The 18647-nt window shown below is 34.2% G+C and overlaps 1 protein-coding gene across 1 annotated transcript in view; it reads right to left on the bottom strand.

Annotated features, from left to right (window-relative positions):
• Positions 1-18647, bottom strand: part of vat1 (vesicle amine transport 1) — a 57461-nt gene that overhangs the window by 22950 nt on the left and 15864 nt on the right. The window contains 1 exon segment of the mRNA NM_001007051.3: positions 816-986. Coding sequence (NP_001007052.3) covers positions 816-986 — 171 coding nt within the window.

Genomic DNA, 18647 nt, shown 5'->3' with positions numbered 1-18647 from the left:
TTGTAATACTGCGCTCAAGACATTTGTCATTGAAATAACGGCATAGGTAGTTGGTAGATCTGTGTAAAAAAGGCCTGCCGCCACAGCTGGAAGAAATCCTAGAGGAAACACTGAACACTTGTTCTCCCCCAACCTTCCGCTGGCCTGCAGATACCCAAACTAGTGCATGCTGCTCTCTATTATTTTCAATCAGATCACATTTCACATGGCATGATTTGAATCGTCGACAGGTCCAGATATTTTGCATACCAAATATCTCATGGGTGTTGGCGATTTATCTGGGATTCTCTTAGATCGCCTCTTTGATAGTTCGCACTGTGTGATTGATGCTCTCTTGAATGAGCACTAATTTACCTGATTTCAAGCATCTGTCTGCGATTTCTCAAAACCTGTTGATGAGTTAAAATCGAGGCTAAAATCAAGCAGTCTGAACTCAGCATTAAAATATTAGCTTCGCTACTGAAAAGCCATTTGATTTAGTCACTACTGAAAAACGTAATTAAGCTAGTGGCATCAACACTGAATATAAAGTTACAACTGTTTTCACATCCAAACAGATAAAAAAGAAAGAAAGAAAAGATCTGTAAGAAAAAAAGAAAAAATCTGTAAGCATTATTTGTAATTTCTGTATTTATTTACCTTTAGTTAACCAGGATATCTTGTTAAGATTTAAAAAAATACTTTACAAAAGACCTGGCCAAAGTAGTAACCATACAGTAATTTTTTTTAAACAAAAACAAAGAAAAACTATAATAATAATAAAAAAAAATGCTTCAAACTTTAGAAACTGAGTCATTTAGTTTTTCTGTGCTCACCTTTAGGGCTTATTTTGCGGACCTCCTCCACGTAATCGCGCGTCCTGTAGTCGATAGGGTGAGTGACTCCACCCTGACTGATGACCTCATGCTTGCTGGCGGAGGCGGTGCCGAACACTGTGACATCATTCACCGTTTTACACAGCTGAGTGGCTGCGATGCCCACTCCACCTAGACAGGGAACAGAACAATTTAGGAAAGGAAAAGAGTTTATTTCCAGCACTTTCCATCTCAAAGCAAAAGCAGAACCATTAAAGCAAGGGTGTACAAGAGGACAGACTCAATGCAGACAAGATGAGCCTAAAGACGAACACACACCCACACATGAACAAACATTAGGACCATTGTAGCAATCCCATCATCCTCGTTTATCTTGCAAGCGGTTTCAAGGGCAAATAAGTTGAATGGATTTTCTGAAGTGTATCATCTCCTCTAATGGAGGAACAAGGACTTTATTTAGAAATAAACGGACGTGGATTTATGTACATCAAATAAATCCCTGTGAATTAAAGTTTTCCCACTAAAATCTGCCAAAAACTATCCATATTTGTATAGGAAAAAAACTCTTTTTAACTATTTATAATCTGACCAATCAAATACTCTAGAATCTGAAGTGTCCTGCCACTACAATACACTATAACTGCTTTTACATTGCATGCTACCGTACAGTTTGGCACAGGTCGGCCCATTTCGGTTTGCATTTCCACTGCAGTTTATCACCACTTTAAAGGCACAGTATGTCATTTTGTCATATTCACAACAAACAAAGGCATACTTTGATGACGCCATGAGTAAGCGTGGATTAATAATACATGCGGTCTTCATTACATCTAAATGCTGATATATACTTCTGCATTGAGTGATCAGCATGACCCACAGTGCCTGCCTTGTGCATAGCAGTGGATTTATACTTCTGCGTGCTATTTGTATTGCCATCTGCATGCACATGATGCAGAAGTATAAATCAGCCTTAATGGGACTGCAATAAAAATCATGCTTTGGCTTATCACACTAAAACCTGATTGTAGGAAGCCTTTGAAATTAAAACAAAACTGCTGAAGCAATTTCTGATTAGAAAAACAAACAGGAAATCGTGCTTGTGTGACGTCTTTTACATGGCATTGCTATAGTTAATATTGCTTCTTTCTCTGGATTTGAACATTCTTCGCAATATTTGGTCTAGTAATTCTTTGCTATTTTAGTTAAATTATAAATCTTAAATACTCTGCCTTTAAAGTGGGTAAGATTTTATTGCTATAGTTGTGCTACCTCTATTTCTATTACACCAGCGCAAAATAGACCCTTTTTTTACAAGACTGTCATGACACGTTTAGATTAGATTACATTAGAATCTAATCTAAACGTGTCATAACAGTTTAGCGGTCATCAGCATCCTAAATCCTTCAAAGATTAATCTTTAGATTTTTTTTTAAAACATATGAACATTTATATGTATTTATGCATGCATTATATAATAGTTGCGTTAAATAATAATAATAATAATAATAATAATAATAATAATAATAATAATAATAATAATAATAATAATAATAAAAACTGTGCCAGGCTTTTGAAATGCAGAATGTATAGGCGGGACAGTAAATTTTACGCTGGTCTCTCTTCTGGTTGCCGTTTTCAGTCTCACACATTTTTCTTCCTTTTTCTAAAAGTCTTGATAACACCATTGTGGCATTTTTCTTTTAATATTTCAACAAACAGGGTTGTAAAAAAAATAATAATAAAATAAATTCTCTATCTGTCCCATTCATTTACAATTAGCATAATTGAGTATAGGCCATTTAGAAAATTAATATTTTTCTCCATTTCTCTGTAAATATAGGCAATGTATTTTGGTGCATTTAAACAAAACAGATTTATTAACAGATTTTAACACAAGCTAAATTTAGCAAAAACAAATTACAACCTAAAAAATTTCAACAATTTTTTTTTTTTTTTTTTTTGCTTCTCTTGATTTTTCCTCTTTTTAAAATTTTTATTTATATTTTTCTGTAACAAATTTGGGTGTACTAGTCTTTGAACCATTATCGCAAGTTATTTTGTCAGACAAGCTTCAGGTTTGGCTTCAGTACTGACTAATCTAATGTATATACACGAATACAGTATTGTATAGCCTCCTATTAACAATATGAATTAAAAAAAATGATTTGTGAGGGGTGTACTTATATATGCTGAGCACTGTACAGGGAATAAACATTCATATATTGTAAATATGGTTTATGTTTGATTAAAGAAGTTTGGTTTTACATTGTCTCGTGAAGTGCCAAAATGGCACATCCACTCACTTCTGTGTTCAGAGACAGCAAAGAGCAGATCATGTGCATGAATCGGCATGCACCACAAAATGCATTAGATCCATTTGAACAAAATACTGAACACTGCATTTTAAAGTAGTGAAATGTTTGGAGAGACTATAATAAACTGTGGCAGTCATGAATCTAATGCACTTTACCTCAAAGAACCTAACTTGCAGAGCTGTGATGGAAACAAGAAGATATTGGAGGTTTTCAAAAAGGGGGAGGGGCTACACTATTGCCCATCCTCTCTTTTAGTTTCAATAGTAACTCACATCAAACATGTGAATTTAAATGCATTTCAAAAGAGCTTTAACATTAAAAAGTGGTGGTTTATGAAAGTTTTAAAGAACCGTTTATGGTCTACATATTATGCTACCGTCACCAGTCATTTGAAAGTATAATATTTTTGGAAACAAGCTTTAACTTCAAAACTGGCTCCAGGACAGCAGGTCACCAATCATGATCTCTGCCTGAGGTCTAATGTCTTAAGGATGCCATTTAAATCAGCCATAGACCGTCAGTTGATCGTTTTTAATCTGCGCTTTTACTGTGTACATTTCTAAGAGAGAGGTAGAGCAGTGTCTTAAAAGGTCACTAGTGCATGAACCTATAAAGGGTAAAGCTTATCTAATGGCAAAGTTAATAGAGCGACCATACATACAGTGATACTCATGAAACGTGATCGAGTGCTTGGGGAATCACATTGTGGCAATTTGCATTTGCAAGCGCACACTTTTATTTAGCAGAAATAGCATTTTATAAATGGGACATATACTGTACACTCACCGGCCACTTTATTAGGTACACCTGTTCAACTGCTTGTTAACACAAATTTCTAATCAGCCAATCACATGGCTGCAGCTGCAATAAGCCATGTGGACATAATCAAGATCTGCGAAATGCACAATACTTCCCAAAAGTTTGAAATGTACTTGTGGTGGTGGCCGAATTGAAACACACCATTTACGGCAAATCACATAGTCAACTACATGTGACAAACACTACATAAATTAATTTAACAATAATTTTATTTATTATATACTGTATCTTTCCAATAGGTTAAAGTTAAAAAAAAAAAAAAAAAAAAAAAAAAAAACGACATTCACAATTTCTCTTAATTTTTTTCCTATGCAGGAGCCATGTGCACCCACTGACTGGTAAAATCTGCTTTCTTTCAAAGTTTAAAGCAAACTTGAATGCCAAAGCATTTTACATATGTATATAAAATAGCCCATGTAATATATTGACATCATCAAATTAATAAAATAATCAGCAAATGAGAAAAAAATTACTGAAAAAGAAATAAAAACAGACAATTATTACAAGATTAAAATCTGTAGATTATTTTAATAAGGCAAATGCATTGATTTACCATTACAAATGTTGTACATATATTTAGCAGCCAGTTTAGACCAGTCATTTTGTCCTCTATCAGTATTTAGTCAAATTTTTCGGAGTCGTTTAAATAAAAAAATAATTATGTTTCTTTTGCGAAAGTAGGCTTAAGTAAAAAGATAATGCAAAAACCCATACGAGCTTTAGAAAGTAAAAGCAGAAGGTAAATTCCGAACATTTTAGGACATTTATAAAATTCTTTAAATCCCAAAAATGTGCGTCTCTGTGGGTCTGCAGAGCACATGAGTCTGTCTGTGTCAGTGTTGACAGGTCTTGTGCACGCAGAACTAGGTAAAGGAGGGAAGATTTTCCAATACTTAATCGATTGCTAATGTTTGGTTTTTGGGCGGATACAAGAAAACGTAAAGGATGATAATAACAGTAAAAAATAAAAATAAATAAATAAGGCTTCATTAAATATACTTGGGCGGCCGTTAATATACCTTTGGCCATATACATGTCTCTGCTAAACAGATGTTAATCTGATCTTCAATTGTGCTATATGTTAATTTAACAATGTTCCGTAGACTTGTGGTACATCTAATCCTAATTACAGAAACACATATATATATGTGTATATATATATATATATATATCTTATTCGACATGCATTCAAATGACTTTTCATGCAGGCTAGACTTTGTAACTCACTCCTGCTCTAGTAAAACGTCATTACACAAGGCAGGCTCCGCAATTACGGTCATTACAGGCTAAATGCAACATCTGTCAGACAGATACGTGCAAGACATCATTCAAAACTAAAGCATTTACATTTATTTGTGCTTAATACTCTCAAAACAACCAAAACACTGTTTCTCTGTACAGAATGAAATGCTATATTTTTCCTCTCCATTCACAGAAATAGGCTAACTACAGGTGCGTGAGAGGTCTCTGTTGTTAATGCTGACACTGAATATTAATTTAACATTCTAGTTTGATCAATTAATAGTTAATGACAGTCAAAAATAAAATGAAACAAACAAAAATAAATTAATAAAAACATCCCAAAAGATCATCTGTGGCATTGCTATTGAATTTTGCATTAGTTCTGCTATATATGACTGTTACATATTAGATTAGATAAGATTCAACCTTATTGTCAATACACATGTACAAATACAAGGCAACAAAATGCAGTTTAGGTCTAACCAGAAGTGCAATAGCAGCAAGTGCAGGATGTAGGTGTATAGATCTTAACACACTTTCACGTTTATTTTAGTACATTTTGGGTGGAATAAACCTTACATGTTTGTTTTCGACAACCAAATGCATTTAAACCGGTCCAGTTTAATCTGAAATATGTCCCTGACCACCATCTGAAGTGGTTTCTAGTCATCAAACGTCATCTCAAATGCATTTCTGAGGGCATTTACTGTACACCTCCTGCCATTTTTCCAAATGAAAAGAAGAAACTGAAAGTGACCAAATATGAACAGCTCCAATGTACCCGCACAAAAAATAATAATAAAAAAATTTATATCAAACACTTCTAATCTTAATGATTATTTAATTAATAATATTCACTGAACTGAATTGCACCATATGGAGAGCTAGTAAATCAAAATCCAATCAGGCCAATCTGATGGTGAATGCTCAGTCCTGACATACAGTATATAGTTGTGCTCTATCACTTCATTAAAGTCTGCCTCATTCACTGGCTGCTGAATGAAGTTTGTGTTGCCTGGAGACTCGGGGAGAGCTGGTCTCTCGGAAAGCAGCAGGCCGCCATTTTCTCTGTCAGACAGAACACAATGCAAGGGAACACGCGTTTCTTTCACATCACACTTTTTAACCTGGTGTCTCTTCTCTCCCGTCTCCTAAACCTCGTGGGGCAGAGGGGCTGCAGTGCCAGGACGCCCCATGACCACTGAGCTTCAGTCACAAGACCAGGGCCAACAGATCCCCTCAATCTCTCTCACAAACACGCGCACGCACACACAGAACGGAGCTTTCATGTGTGCACATATCTGCTAATCTTCAAAAATATGTGCACTTTACTCTCCTTGACTCGGTCTCTGCTATTCGCTAAATCTTCTGTGTGAATTTCACTGCACCTCCACATGCAGCTTCAGGCACGAGAAAATACTCACACAGGTCTAGCAAGGGAGGTAAAGTCTTCATTTTCCATTTAGATAGTAAACAGAACATTTTATTCAGCAAATATGCATTGAAAAGTGACCATCAAGACATTTTGAGATTCGCAAAAAGTAACATTATTTCAAATAAATGCTGATCTTTTGATATATATATATATATATATATATATATATATATATTTTGTTAATCAAAGAAACTGTAAAAAAGCGGATCATGGTCAACTTTTATTATGCTTTTATATCATTTTTGAAGGCGGGCTGAGGTTGAAAATATAAAAAGTTTGTCCTTGTCTTGTCCAGATGGCCAAGAAGGACCAGGGGTGTAAAATAACGAATAACGAGCACAGAAATATTAAGCAACAACTACTTTTTTATATAGATAATAATCAGAAATGTTTCTTTAGCAGGAAATCAGCATCTCAGATTGACTTCTGGAGGATTGTGACAACTTGAGAAATGACAGCTGAAATTCAGATTGGACAAAGTAATAAATTACAGTGTCATAAAAAAGTTACTTTAAATTGTGATCATATTTGACCAACCTTTACTCTGTTTTTGATGACAAATGTAGCCTTGGTGAGTATAAGATTCAATTTTTTTATTTATTTAAATATTTTTTAATGAGATATTTCATATATAATTTTCTCTCATAATTTAGACCAGAGATGACCAAACTAAGGCCTGCGGGCCAAAGATAGCACATGTTAACTTTTGATATGGCCCGCCATCCAATCTGAGAAGAAAGGGAGAATGATAGGGATGGCTTAGACATTGTCAATTCAAATTTAATGTAACCCTTCAATTGTTTGTTTGTTTGTTTTATTGTTAAAAAAACTGAAATTAAATATTTTAATTAAATGGTGTAAATTACTCAGATTTAGTTTAAATACTGTCACCCGACAATGGAGAGACTTTAGTGAGCAAATCAAGTCAAATGCAAATTCTTCTTGACTTGTGAATTCAGAATTGAACTCTGCTATTTTATAAACGTGATTGGTAATGATTTATTGCTATAAGTTATAATTTTAAAAGTTATTCGGCATATAAAGGCTGATTTAAATCATGTGGTGCAGCCGACGAATGGTATCATAGTCCTCGCTGTGGCTGATGCCCACCTCTCTTCACAATAACACGTAACACAAGCTCTGTAATTGGACGAGAGACACGCAAACCGATGGAGTGAGTGTCTACAAGTGCCGAGTCCTGTGAAGGAGCTCCAGATGGAAAGTTTTTTTTGTGTTTACCCTATGATTGAAGTTGTGGCACGTCCACCGGTCCCCCTGCAATTGAGTCCGCTTAGAACCCCAATTAATCATCTGCGTTGAAAGCCTGATCAAAAGTTATTGATCTTGTTAATCCTCTTTACAAAATAGTAGCGCACATTAAATATAAAGTACTAAGCGAAACGCTAAATATATCTCATCAAAATGTCTAATGTTAGACTAAATTGGATAGATGGATGTAAATAGATATTTCTATATTGGGGAGAATTTTATTGATAAGTGTGTGTACATGTATGTCTCTCCTATGTGTGTTCTATGTATTATAGTACTTTCATCATTGATTTTAGCCTACACATACAAGTGCATCACTTCGCACACATGTATAGTTTTCAGGATTGTTTGTTAAAGGGTTTTTTTTTCAATAAAATGACATCTGATACAAGTAGCAGGATTTAAAATGGTTTGTATGGCAAACCACAGAAATACACAGAAACACTACAAACTATATCTATTACAACTCCAGTGAATCAATAGGATCACCCAGGGTCCTAAGTGGACCCAATTGTCAGGGGGGACTCGATTTCCCACCACACCAGTTTAAGCCACTTGTTCATTAAGGTAGCTTTCAGAACAAATAAAACACCAGCGAAAAAACGACACAGAGGAACATAAAAACCTCAGTGCCAGCTATTGTTTCGGAAGTGTCATTGCACAAACAGCACGCAGAAATGTAGTATTGCACGGCAACGCACAAGGCATGCACCGTGGGTCACCCCGATCACTCGATGCAGGACCAGGATTAGCACAATGAAAAATTATATTTTCATATTATTTTAAAATATTCTGACTTAAATTAAGAAATTATGCACGGCATATTCAATGTAAAATAGGTATATTTACATCATAGTATAGTATATTTACTTTCGGTCCTTGGCTCTCAATGATATTTGGTTTTTGGCCATACATACGAAAAAGTTTGGCCATCCCTGATTTAGACAAACTCTTACAATAAATAACATGATAAATAAATAAAATAAATAAAATTACTACATTTTACAATAACAGTACAAACGTTTACCGTGCAGATTAAAATAACTAATAAAAAATTGTACTGTATTTTTAATTAAATAAATACACGATTAGTAAAAAGAGACTTTTAAAATGCATTTTAAACATGAAAATAATAATAAAAAGAATATGAGTAAGAATAAGAATAATTTTCCAATAGTACAAATATTTACAATGGTAATAGTATCAACAACGCAGCTTTCAACAGTCTTTTCCCACATTCCAATAATTGTGGCGCATTTCAGATAAACAAAAACTACCCTGGTCCCTTTAGTGTGTCTCTTTCTGTCCAACTGGGCAGCTCTTGGCTAGAATTAGCAATAGTGAGGATCAGTTCATATGTTATTTATTCAAAGGCGTCTGCTTTTGGCAATGCTATAATTCAGAAGCGTTTCTAAGTTGTTGCTTGAATGTAATGTAATGTATTTTTTATTTAATGTCATGTCAGTAAACAAGGCTTTACAATTTAAAATCAACAAACAAATGAATACATAAATAATATTTTTAGTTTTAATACATGATTAAAATTCGAAAATCTTTTCCGATGTCAAAAATGTCCTTAGAGTTCATTTCATAAAAAACTCTTCTGGAATCATTAAAGGAGGACAGTCCAGTAAAATGTGTTTTATAGTAAGGGGAGTTGTGCAGCACTATTAAAAGTTGTGCAGCATCTACTAAATTACCAATAAATTGTATTTTTTAACGCCTACCCCCACCCCAACCCTAAACCCAACAGCCACAGTATTGTAAAATTATTATTTATTGTTATACAGTGATTAATGTGCATATCGCACTTCTGGCCAGCTGCATATCAGATCCAGACTTTAGCATTTCTGAATACAAAGTATTTCCAATCAATTCAATTCATCTTTATTTCTGTAGCGCTTTTACAATGTAGGTTGTGTCAAAGCAGCTTAACATAGAAGTTCTAGTAAATGTAATATTTTTATGGTTTAATATATGCACTCTGATCAAACTGACCAAGGTCTTGTGGAGTGAAAGAAAGAGCACGAGCACATGAAGAATCCGTAGCTACTTAAGCAGATTCTCCAGTTTAATTCCATTTGTTGCGCTCGGATTGTGTGGAATTTTTTATTTACCAAAATTAAGCGCAATGTTCATCTAATCAGGTTGCTTTACACAAGGGCACATGAGGGCGAAACACACACACATACACACACTGGACTCTTTATTTTTCCCTCTATCAACACATTCATACTCACGCGCACAAACACACACACACTAAATTGGCAGCCAAGAGTCTCGGCCACAACAATATCACCCTCCTCTAGCGAGAGGGAATTTTCCCCCAAAACACGGAGGAATTCTGCAGATTCCCTACATTCGAGCACTCAGCCCACACCCTCAGTGCAAACAGAGGACAGAAAGAGAGAGAGAAAGAGGGAGAGTTATAGACAGCTGTTTTACTATACTAGATTTGTGATATCTATCCATCTATCTATCTATCTATCTATGGAGGGATATTTTAATTTAATTTGCTTACCAAGGCAGCATTTATTTGATCAAAAAAATAAATTATAAAAAACAAAAACAGTCATTCTAATTTCATTTGCGGTTTCTGATTATTATCAGAAAAGTTGAAAAAGGTTCCGCTGCTTAATATTTAATAGTTATCTGAAAAAGTACTATCAAGAATAATATAATGGTAATGCTTTAATTCACTAAAAACGCAATAAACTGATCAAAAGTATAACATTATAAAACTTATTTCATATAAATGGTGCTTCAAAAAAATCCTACAAAAAATATCAGTGCTGATATTGGTGAAAAAACTCTTGAAGAAGACCAAATCCTGAGCACCAATAATAATTGATCATAACAGAGCAGCAAATCAGCATATTAGCATGTTCTAAAGGATCATGTGACTGTCACGACTGAAGTAATGATGCTGAAATATTTTGTTCTGAAATAAATAGCAATTTTTTTAAATACATAAATGACAATTTATCATATACTCGGAAAACTATAATATTCAAATTGTAATAATGGTTCACAATATCTCTTTTTCTATTGTTTGTATTATCAAATAAATAAACAGTCTATACAGCTGAGCAGAAGTGAGTTCTTTCAAAAGAATTTCAGAAACTTTACTGATCATAACACGGTAAAAAAAATGCTGTTAAATACTTTGAAAATTCATTCATGTTGTAAAATACTGCACAAAACTGTACAAAAAAAATCACTAATGTTGTAAATTACAAAAATACCATAACAAATCTTTCAAGTTGTAAAATACAACAAAATTACTGTAAAAAAAATCATTCATATTGTACTGCAAGAATACTGTAAAAATCACTAATAATGTAAAATACTGCAAAAAACTTTTAAAAATCCTTCATGTCGTAAAATACTGCACACTGTAAAAATCACTAATGATGTAAAATACTGCAAAAATACTGTAAAAAAATATGTAAAATACTATAAAAAAAACAGCAAAAACAACATAAAAATCCTTCATGTGATAAAATACTGCAAAAAAATTGTAAATAATCTAAAACTAAATCTATGCCAAAACAAAAAAGTTAACTTAATCATTTTATAAATTGAAGTAGATTAAACATTAAACATTTAAACTGTCCTAAAAACCTTAAGAATTGTGCAGCTTCGACTCATTTATATAAGTAGTTTGAACAAGCTGCAACTGCACTTATTTTTTGAGTAAAACTTCTTTGCGATAACAGCTTCTCTTATCGGAATCTCGTCCTTGAGTTCTTTACTATGAAGCTCAAACCAGCACTTAAGCTGATGCTCCATCAAGTGATGGTCAGACAAATTGAAATGAGTCACACAGCAGTCAGACAGATAATGGTGCAGTATTCAGCATGAGGTGCTGTGACAATGAACATGCTGTACTTTTGTTGTAATTTTGTAGAAAAATCACCAGCAGGCTCCTACCTCTATATCACAGTTTAAAGTCCTCCTTATAGGAGAGTGAGCGAATACCGAGACACTGGAATGCTAGACATGTAAACGTAACACAAGATAAAGAAATATTTCAAACAAAAATAAGTGTCAAGCAAGGTGAAGTTTAATATGTGAAAATGCACTCCATGAGCAACTTCAATAGCTTTAAACGAAGCGTAAATTAATTTCAAGGATTATATGAAAATGTTAATCACATTAATTAAAATACACTGAAATGGTAAAATTCCTAGGACTAAAACTAAATAAATCAAAGCTAAAAATATTTAACTTTTGTTCACTGTTTAAATTTACTACTATATATATATATATATATATATATATATATATATATATATATATATATATATATTTTTTTTTTTTTTTATTTTTTTTTATTTTTTTTTTTTTTCCCATAAATCTTTTAACCTCAGTCCTGATAAAAACCACTAAACTGTTTAGAACATTACAGGTTTTTAACTCTTTTAATTGCCAGGTTCACAAATGATGTTACTGATTTGGTGAATAAAAAATTAAAAAATAAAAAAAAACGCACAAAATGTATTTTCAATATAAAAGTAATTGTGGACTGAATTCTTTTATACCTTTTGTCAATCTTGGACATGTGAACGATTAGTAACAACATTGGGTTTGATGCATTGTTAGATTTTCTTTTATTCTCCCTAATTTACTGTTGGTTGCTGTTTTTGACCCATTGACCTCCATTTTAACCACATTTGATAGTGCATAAATACAAAATCTTTTTGGTTTTGTTTTCTTCATGTAGTTCTGACAGCTGAGATGCATATTTTGATTTTCTCAAACATATCAAGTGTGTAAAGGTCACTCTCACAGACACGCATTTTAATTTGCTGTTATACTCTATATGAAATCCATAAACTAAGCTTTTTTCTTTTTTTGAAGAAATTTGCTGTTATCCCTTTTAAAGTGCCAACTGATGATCAACAACAAATCCACCAAAAATCAAAAATGCATGATTATTTGGTGTCATGGCTTTGTAATTAGAAAATGTGGTTACAATGAAAGTCAATGGGGCAAAAACAGACACAAAAAGTAAATTAGGGAGAGAAAAAAAGAAAATGAATAAAAAACATCGCATCAAAGGCAATGTTGTTTCACATGACCAAGACAGTGATAAAAAGTAAAAATAAAAAATTCAGCCCACAATTACTTTTTTTATTTAAAATACATCATTTTGTGCGTTTTTTTCACCAAATCAGTGACATCATTTGTGAATTTGACAAGTAAATTGTTAAAATCCAGTAACTTTATAAACAATTTAGTAGTTTTGACCAGGACTGAGGTTTATTAATGGGTGATTAAAAGAATGATTAAAAAAGATTGATCTAAAGCATTTCACAGCAGTTTAATTTAGTGGATGTTTTCATGCCTAACATAACAAATGAGTAGTACATTTAAACAGTGTTGAGTTGGAGGGGAAAAAAAAAAAAAGAAACATTCTCAAAATGTGTGTCAAAACAAGATGTCACCAAAAATCCTCCCGCTAAATGAAACAAAAAAAAGTTATGACCAAATTAAGACACAAAAATCACCCAACATCCCCATCCCCACAATCATGAAAACATCCCCAACAGCACATAAGGGTTAAAGTTTGCGAAACTTATTTATTTAAAAAAAAAACATAAAAAATTACGAAAAAAAAACAAACAAAAAAAACAGATAAAATGACAATCAAAATATCAGTGTGTACGTTTAGGGGTATGACGAGCCCCAAAATAAAAATAAATACTAAAAGTTAATGGATAACGAACAAGTACAACAGTAACATATAAAACCACATTTTACTTTGACCTTTTTAATTTCCATTTAGGCTTTAGAAAAGCGCCACAAACATTACTTTCAGAGGAAACACTGTCTGCTTTCCCCATATGGAAAAATAGTGTGCCACAGATTAAAAAAAGTCAGATTTGAAACAACAAAGTTGAATAAACAATGACGGAATTCATTTTTGGATTAACTAACGCTTTAGAGTATCATAGGACAGGAGGACTCTAAAACATCATGAGAAATTGATTTCCTAAATCACAGCAGACGCCGACTGCTCTTCCTGGATGTTGTAATCCTGCAATGCTGTTTTTGGTGCGGGTGAAAAGTTTGCTTTACTTTACAAGCACAGCACCCAGCATCAACGTCTTTCCTTCAAGGTTTTCCAGATACAACACACTATTAAAACAAGTACAAGGTTCATCGTATATGATGCATTTAGTCAAAAGTGCTTATCCTGCTACATATGCAAAATGGCCTTTTCAACTAAAATCAAGTTTAGTAATTTTGACATTGCTCTGTCTCACATCTGTATAACTGTCAACTTTTATTATGCTTTTATATCATGTTCAAAAGGCGGGCTGAGGTCGAAAAGATTAAAGTTTGTCCTTTTGTGTTCCCCAGAAGACCAAGAAGAACCAAGGGTGTAAAGTAATGAGTAACAAATACCAAAATTGCTGTAATTTAGTACATTTTCTGAAGAATTGTACTTTAAGTACTTTAAAAAAAATGTGTTCTCTTTTTTAAGTACATTTGTACTTTACTAAGCTATTGTCCTTTCAATTGCAGTCACTACCCACATAGCAAAATTTCTCTGGCCCAGCTCTGGCCCCCACAATCAGGTTTTGCTTCGCCCACATGCCGCAGTGAATTACGGTACATGACTGGACCAAATCTGGCTTCCAGACAAGGGCCAAACACAGACCATATCTGGGCCAAGTCTCAGCCAAGTTAATAACTCATAACTGGGCCTGAACTGGGCCAGATAGGTTGGTGTGCCACGATTGCAATGAAATTGATAAACCCTTGGAGTGATGCGCTTTAGGCACACTCTGGGCACGCTTTGTCTCAAAGTGACCTGATAGGTAGAATTTTTTTTCTTTATTCAAAAATGATTTTAATGTATTTTAAATGTGGGTCAAGACTGGCCAAACTCACATGGCCCACTTATCAAATTTTTAAATCTGGGAAAAATACTACACTTTTCATCTGGCCCAAATCTTGTGTGCCGCCTTAAAGACTGTGTCACCTCTGCCAAACCCGGGCCATGTTTGGCCCACATGCTGTATGCCAGTGCCGGATGAATGCCTGCTGTGCAAGCTTTATGCCAAATCTGGGCCAGAATTCTTTGCTACTAGGGTAGTTTATGTTTATTTTTATTCTTTGTGAGGATTGGCCAAGTAGAATATTTCCTATCCAATTGAATTGGGTATAGAAAAATCGAAACACAGACCAACGTCAAGACAAGTGCAGAAATGTCCAAAAAGACATGTGTTACACATAATGATCGAGAGTCTATTTAGAGCGTATTTAGAGTATCTGGAGGTTTCAAAGTGTTATATTTCACTTATCAACACATCAACCTGCTTTCTGTTGGCTTATTATAAGTGCAAACATTAATGTAAAAGTATTCTTAAAGTAGTCACATTTTAAATGGCAAATAATTTAACTTTAAAATGAAAATTGTTCTGATGTAAACTACATATTTCATTTGCAGGGTATAAGGTGGAGTCATTTTCACAGCGTAAAACTCACTATTCTAGTATTTTTAGAAAGGCTACTATTTAATCATAACTTAAATGCCGTTTAGAACACGTAATTTTTTTGTACTTGCACTATATTTATTTGTCGTCAAGCAATGGTAGTTTTAGAATTTGCCCGAAATCCTCATCATGCTCATCTGCAGCTCGCTCTCAGTGAAACTCAGAGGAAACACATTTCCAGTTTTACAGTGAATTCAAAAAACATCCTGTGCACTGAGATACCAAGGGCTTCCTGAACACACACATACACACACACTTGAGCGTTCATATACACACACAAACATTCTCAAGAACAAGAAAACATACAAGCCGAAACAAAGAGAGATGGTTATAATTATGAGAAACATGATGTGCTGCATAACTACAGACTACTCATCTATGACTGACGCCTCCACTCCACAGATGACAGACCAGAGATCTTTATTTATTATGAGGGTTTTGGCTTGATTTCTCTGCAAATATTTGCGACTACTACTACGTTTTGTCTTAAAACATTCTCGTTCAGGGTGTGGTGGTGGTTCAAGGAGACGCTTTAGAGACCGTTTGAGAATTCGGGTTTTTGCAACACTACAGTTGGACGAGAGCGTTTCCTTCAACACTAGAGCCAAAGCTTCATCCACACCCACACTGTCTGATGCATATGTCCACCAATATTCACAGCGACAGGGGACATCAGACACTTATCAGAGAGATGGAGACGGAAACAAAAAGATTTCAGCATGTACACTACACTGTAAAATAAAAAGCTGGGTTCCACATATTCACAAAATGTTGGGACAACATAAAGGAATGAATTTAACTTATTAGTTTTTTTATATTTATGTGGATTAACCATAAAATAATCAAGTTGTCCACCCAAAAAACTCAAGAAATTTGGTGTTTCAGATCAATTGAAAAACAAAACAGCAAATGACATTTGGGTGAAGGCCTCGTTTTTGCAATTGAAGCAGAAATATTAAGCTGCGTTCACACTATGAGCGACTCAAAGCAGTAGAGGTCTTCATTCCCACAGCTGTACTGCAGGACCTGACCAGAATTCTTGTGGCGTGGGAATACATTTCTGAATAAAACGTAGTAGCGGTCAGTAACTGCAGTGTAATACAAAGAGGAGTGGGCGGGCTAACAATATAGAACAGCATTTCTTTCCTCATCCTTATTGAGCACCAGTACAGCCAGTGCTCATGACTGTTACACATGATAAACACATGACCAGTGCTTTCTGCACAGTCTGTGCGTGCATCATCTGCATAACAGTCCTCAGAGAGGGCTTTACCAAAATGGGAGAGCAAAGTAAAGATGCGCCGTCCTTCAGTTTGCTTTAGAAATCAGCCAGTTTACTGTTAGGAAACGCACATCCGGCATATCTGATGTATAGGAGTCTTTCATGTGTCATGGACACAAATGGAATAAAATTACTCTTTGCGCGGTGTGATAATACCTTAAAGTTGAACCCTTTAGCAGTCACAAGACTGAAAATTATTCCAAGCGAACAGCATGTGAACAAAGGTTGAACTTACAGTGGGGGAGGTCGGGTGCAGAAAAAACCTTTTTGGAGTAGGACTAAAACATTTGTCCCGCACAGACCTCTACACAAAGTGACAAAACAACTAGCGACCATTTATTTCAAGGAAGAGAGAGCGACTTCCGGCGATCTTAGTCTATGTGAGTGAAAGTGACCATTGGCGACCAGGGGCCTCAAGTATCATTGTTGCGTATGCACAAAAAGGTTGCGTACGCCAGGTTTCACGCTCACATTTGGATTTACTAATAATAAAATGAACGTGGGAATGTGCGCTAGTCCAAGCCAACTTCATGCCTGGCATACGTGCATCTCTTGTTCTTGTTTGTTTTTTTCCATTGGTGACTCCTAGAGGCAATTATGTTAAATTGCACACTACAAAGTATCTTTGAGCCGTGCACTGCCTGCTGTATGGGACTACTCTAATAAGCAAAGAAAAATTGTGCTTTACACACGCAAAATCTCATGTGCTTTTCTAAACGGTGTGCCTGACTAGCCCTGAATAGAAATCCTCCAAGCACTTCTCAGAATAAGTTAATCGGCTAATGCAGAAGCGCTGCGTTTCAATTGAATTTCAAAAAAAGCTTTTTTAAACAGGCTTTTACAGCAGAAATTCATTTCCAGCATTCTGGAGGCAGAAAGCTTCTTTGAATCCATTTGTATTAAGAGAGAGTATTGTTTCTGCTACAACCAAAAGTTTCTGAACACCAGAAATAAATCCATGTGTTTGGTAATTTGTTTTTTCAAAGTCATGAAATGGATCCCTAGGTGGTGCTGTGCATAAAATGCGCAGAATAAGGTAGGAATGATGACATTTCAGTCACTATGCTCAAGCTGATTCTGAAATAGACCTGAGAGTTTCCATCCACTATAAAGAGTAAATGCACTATATCGGAAGTCCACCATTTAGTAATGACGATCAAATTCAGAGAGAACAACTGCTTTTTACCCACAATATGCTTCAGACTTCAACTGAACATCTAATAATCAATACTTGAAGCCATATTTAACAAAATCAAACATGAAGCAACAACAAAAGTGGAAATGCAGCTGATTTGAATGCTGGAGGTGGAAAATTTGGTTCTTAATTTAAGCCCAGATTATCAATATCTGCAAAAAATAAAAATTAAACTTCTGATCATACATGTTTATTAGTTCTTGTTGAATTAAACAAAACAAAATAACTTACGATAACGGCCCAAAAAACGAGCACACCCAAATTTGTATGTTATAGAAAAATATTGAATACAAATTTTTAAAATGGAGGAAAAATCAAAAGCAAAAAAATGTAAAAGATTTGTTGAAATTTTGTAGGTTGTAATTTATTTTTGTAATATTTTGCTTGAGTTGAATTGTATTATCTTTCAATTTCGAAATATGTTTGGTGACTAAAATATAATTTTAATAAATATATCTGTTTGATAAATCTGTTTTGTTTAAAAGCACCAAAATACATTGCCTATATTCACTGAGAAAGGGATACAAATATTCATTTTCAAAATGGGGTCTACTCAATTATGCTGAGCACTGTATTTACTATATTGTATATTTATATATTTTAAAATAATAATTCATGTGAAAAGTGCATTAAATGTACATATTTTAAAAAGTAAAGAAGCATGACATGACAAGCAGATGCTTCTGTTCTCTTTGCTATGAATAAATACAATAAAATGACTAAAGCATAAAGCCAAAATTCTAAATTCTTAAGCTAAAAATGAAATT

The sequence above is a fragment of the Danio rerio genome, chromosome 3 (assembly GCF_049306965.1).
Source record: "Danio rerio strain Tuebingen ecotype United States chromosome 3, GRCz12tu, whole genome shotgun sequence".
In the NCBI taxonomy this organism is placed as follows: Eukaryota; Metazoa; Chordata; class Actinopteri; order Cypriniformes; family Danionidae; genus Danio; species Danio rerio.
This window is presented reverse-complemented; position numbering and strand designations above follow the sequence as displayed.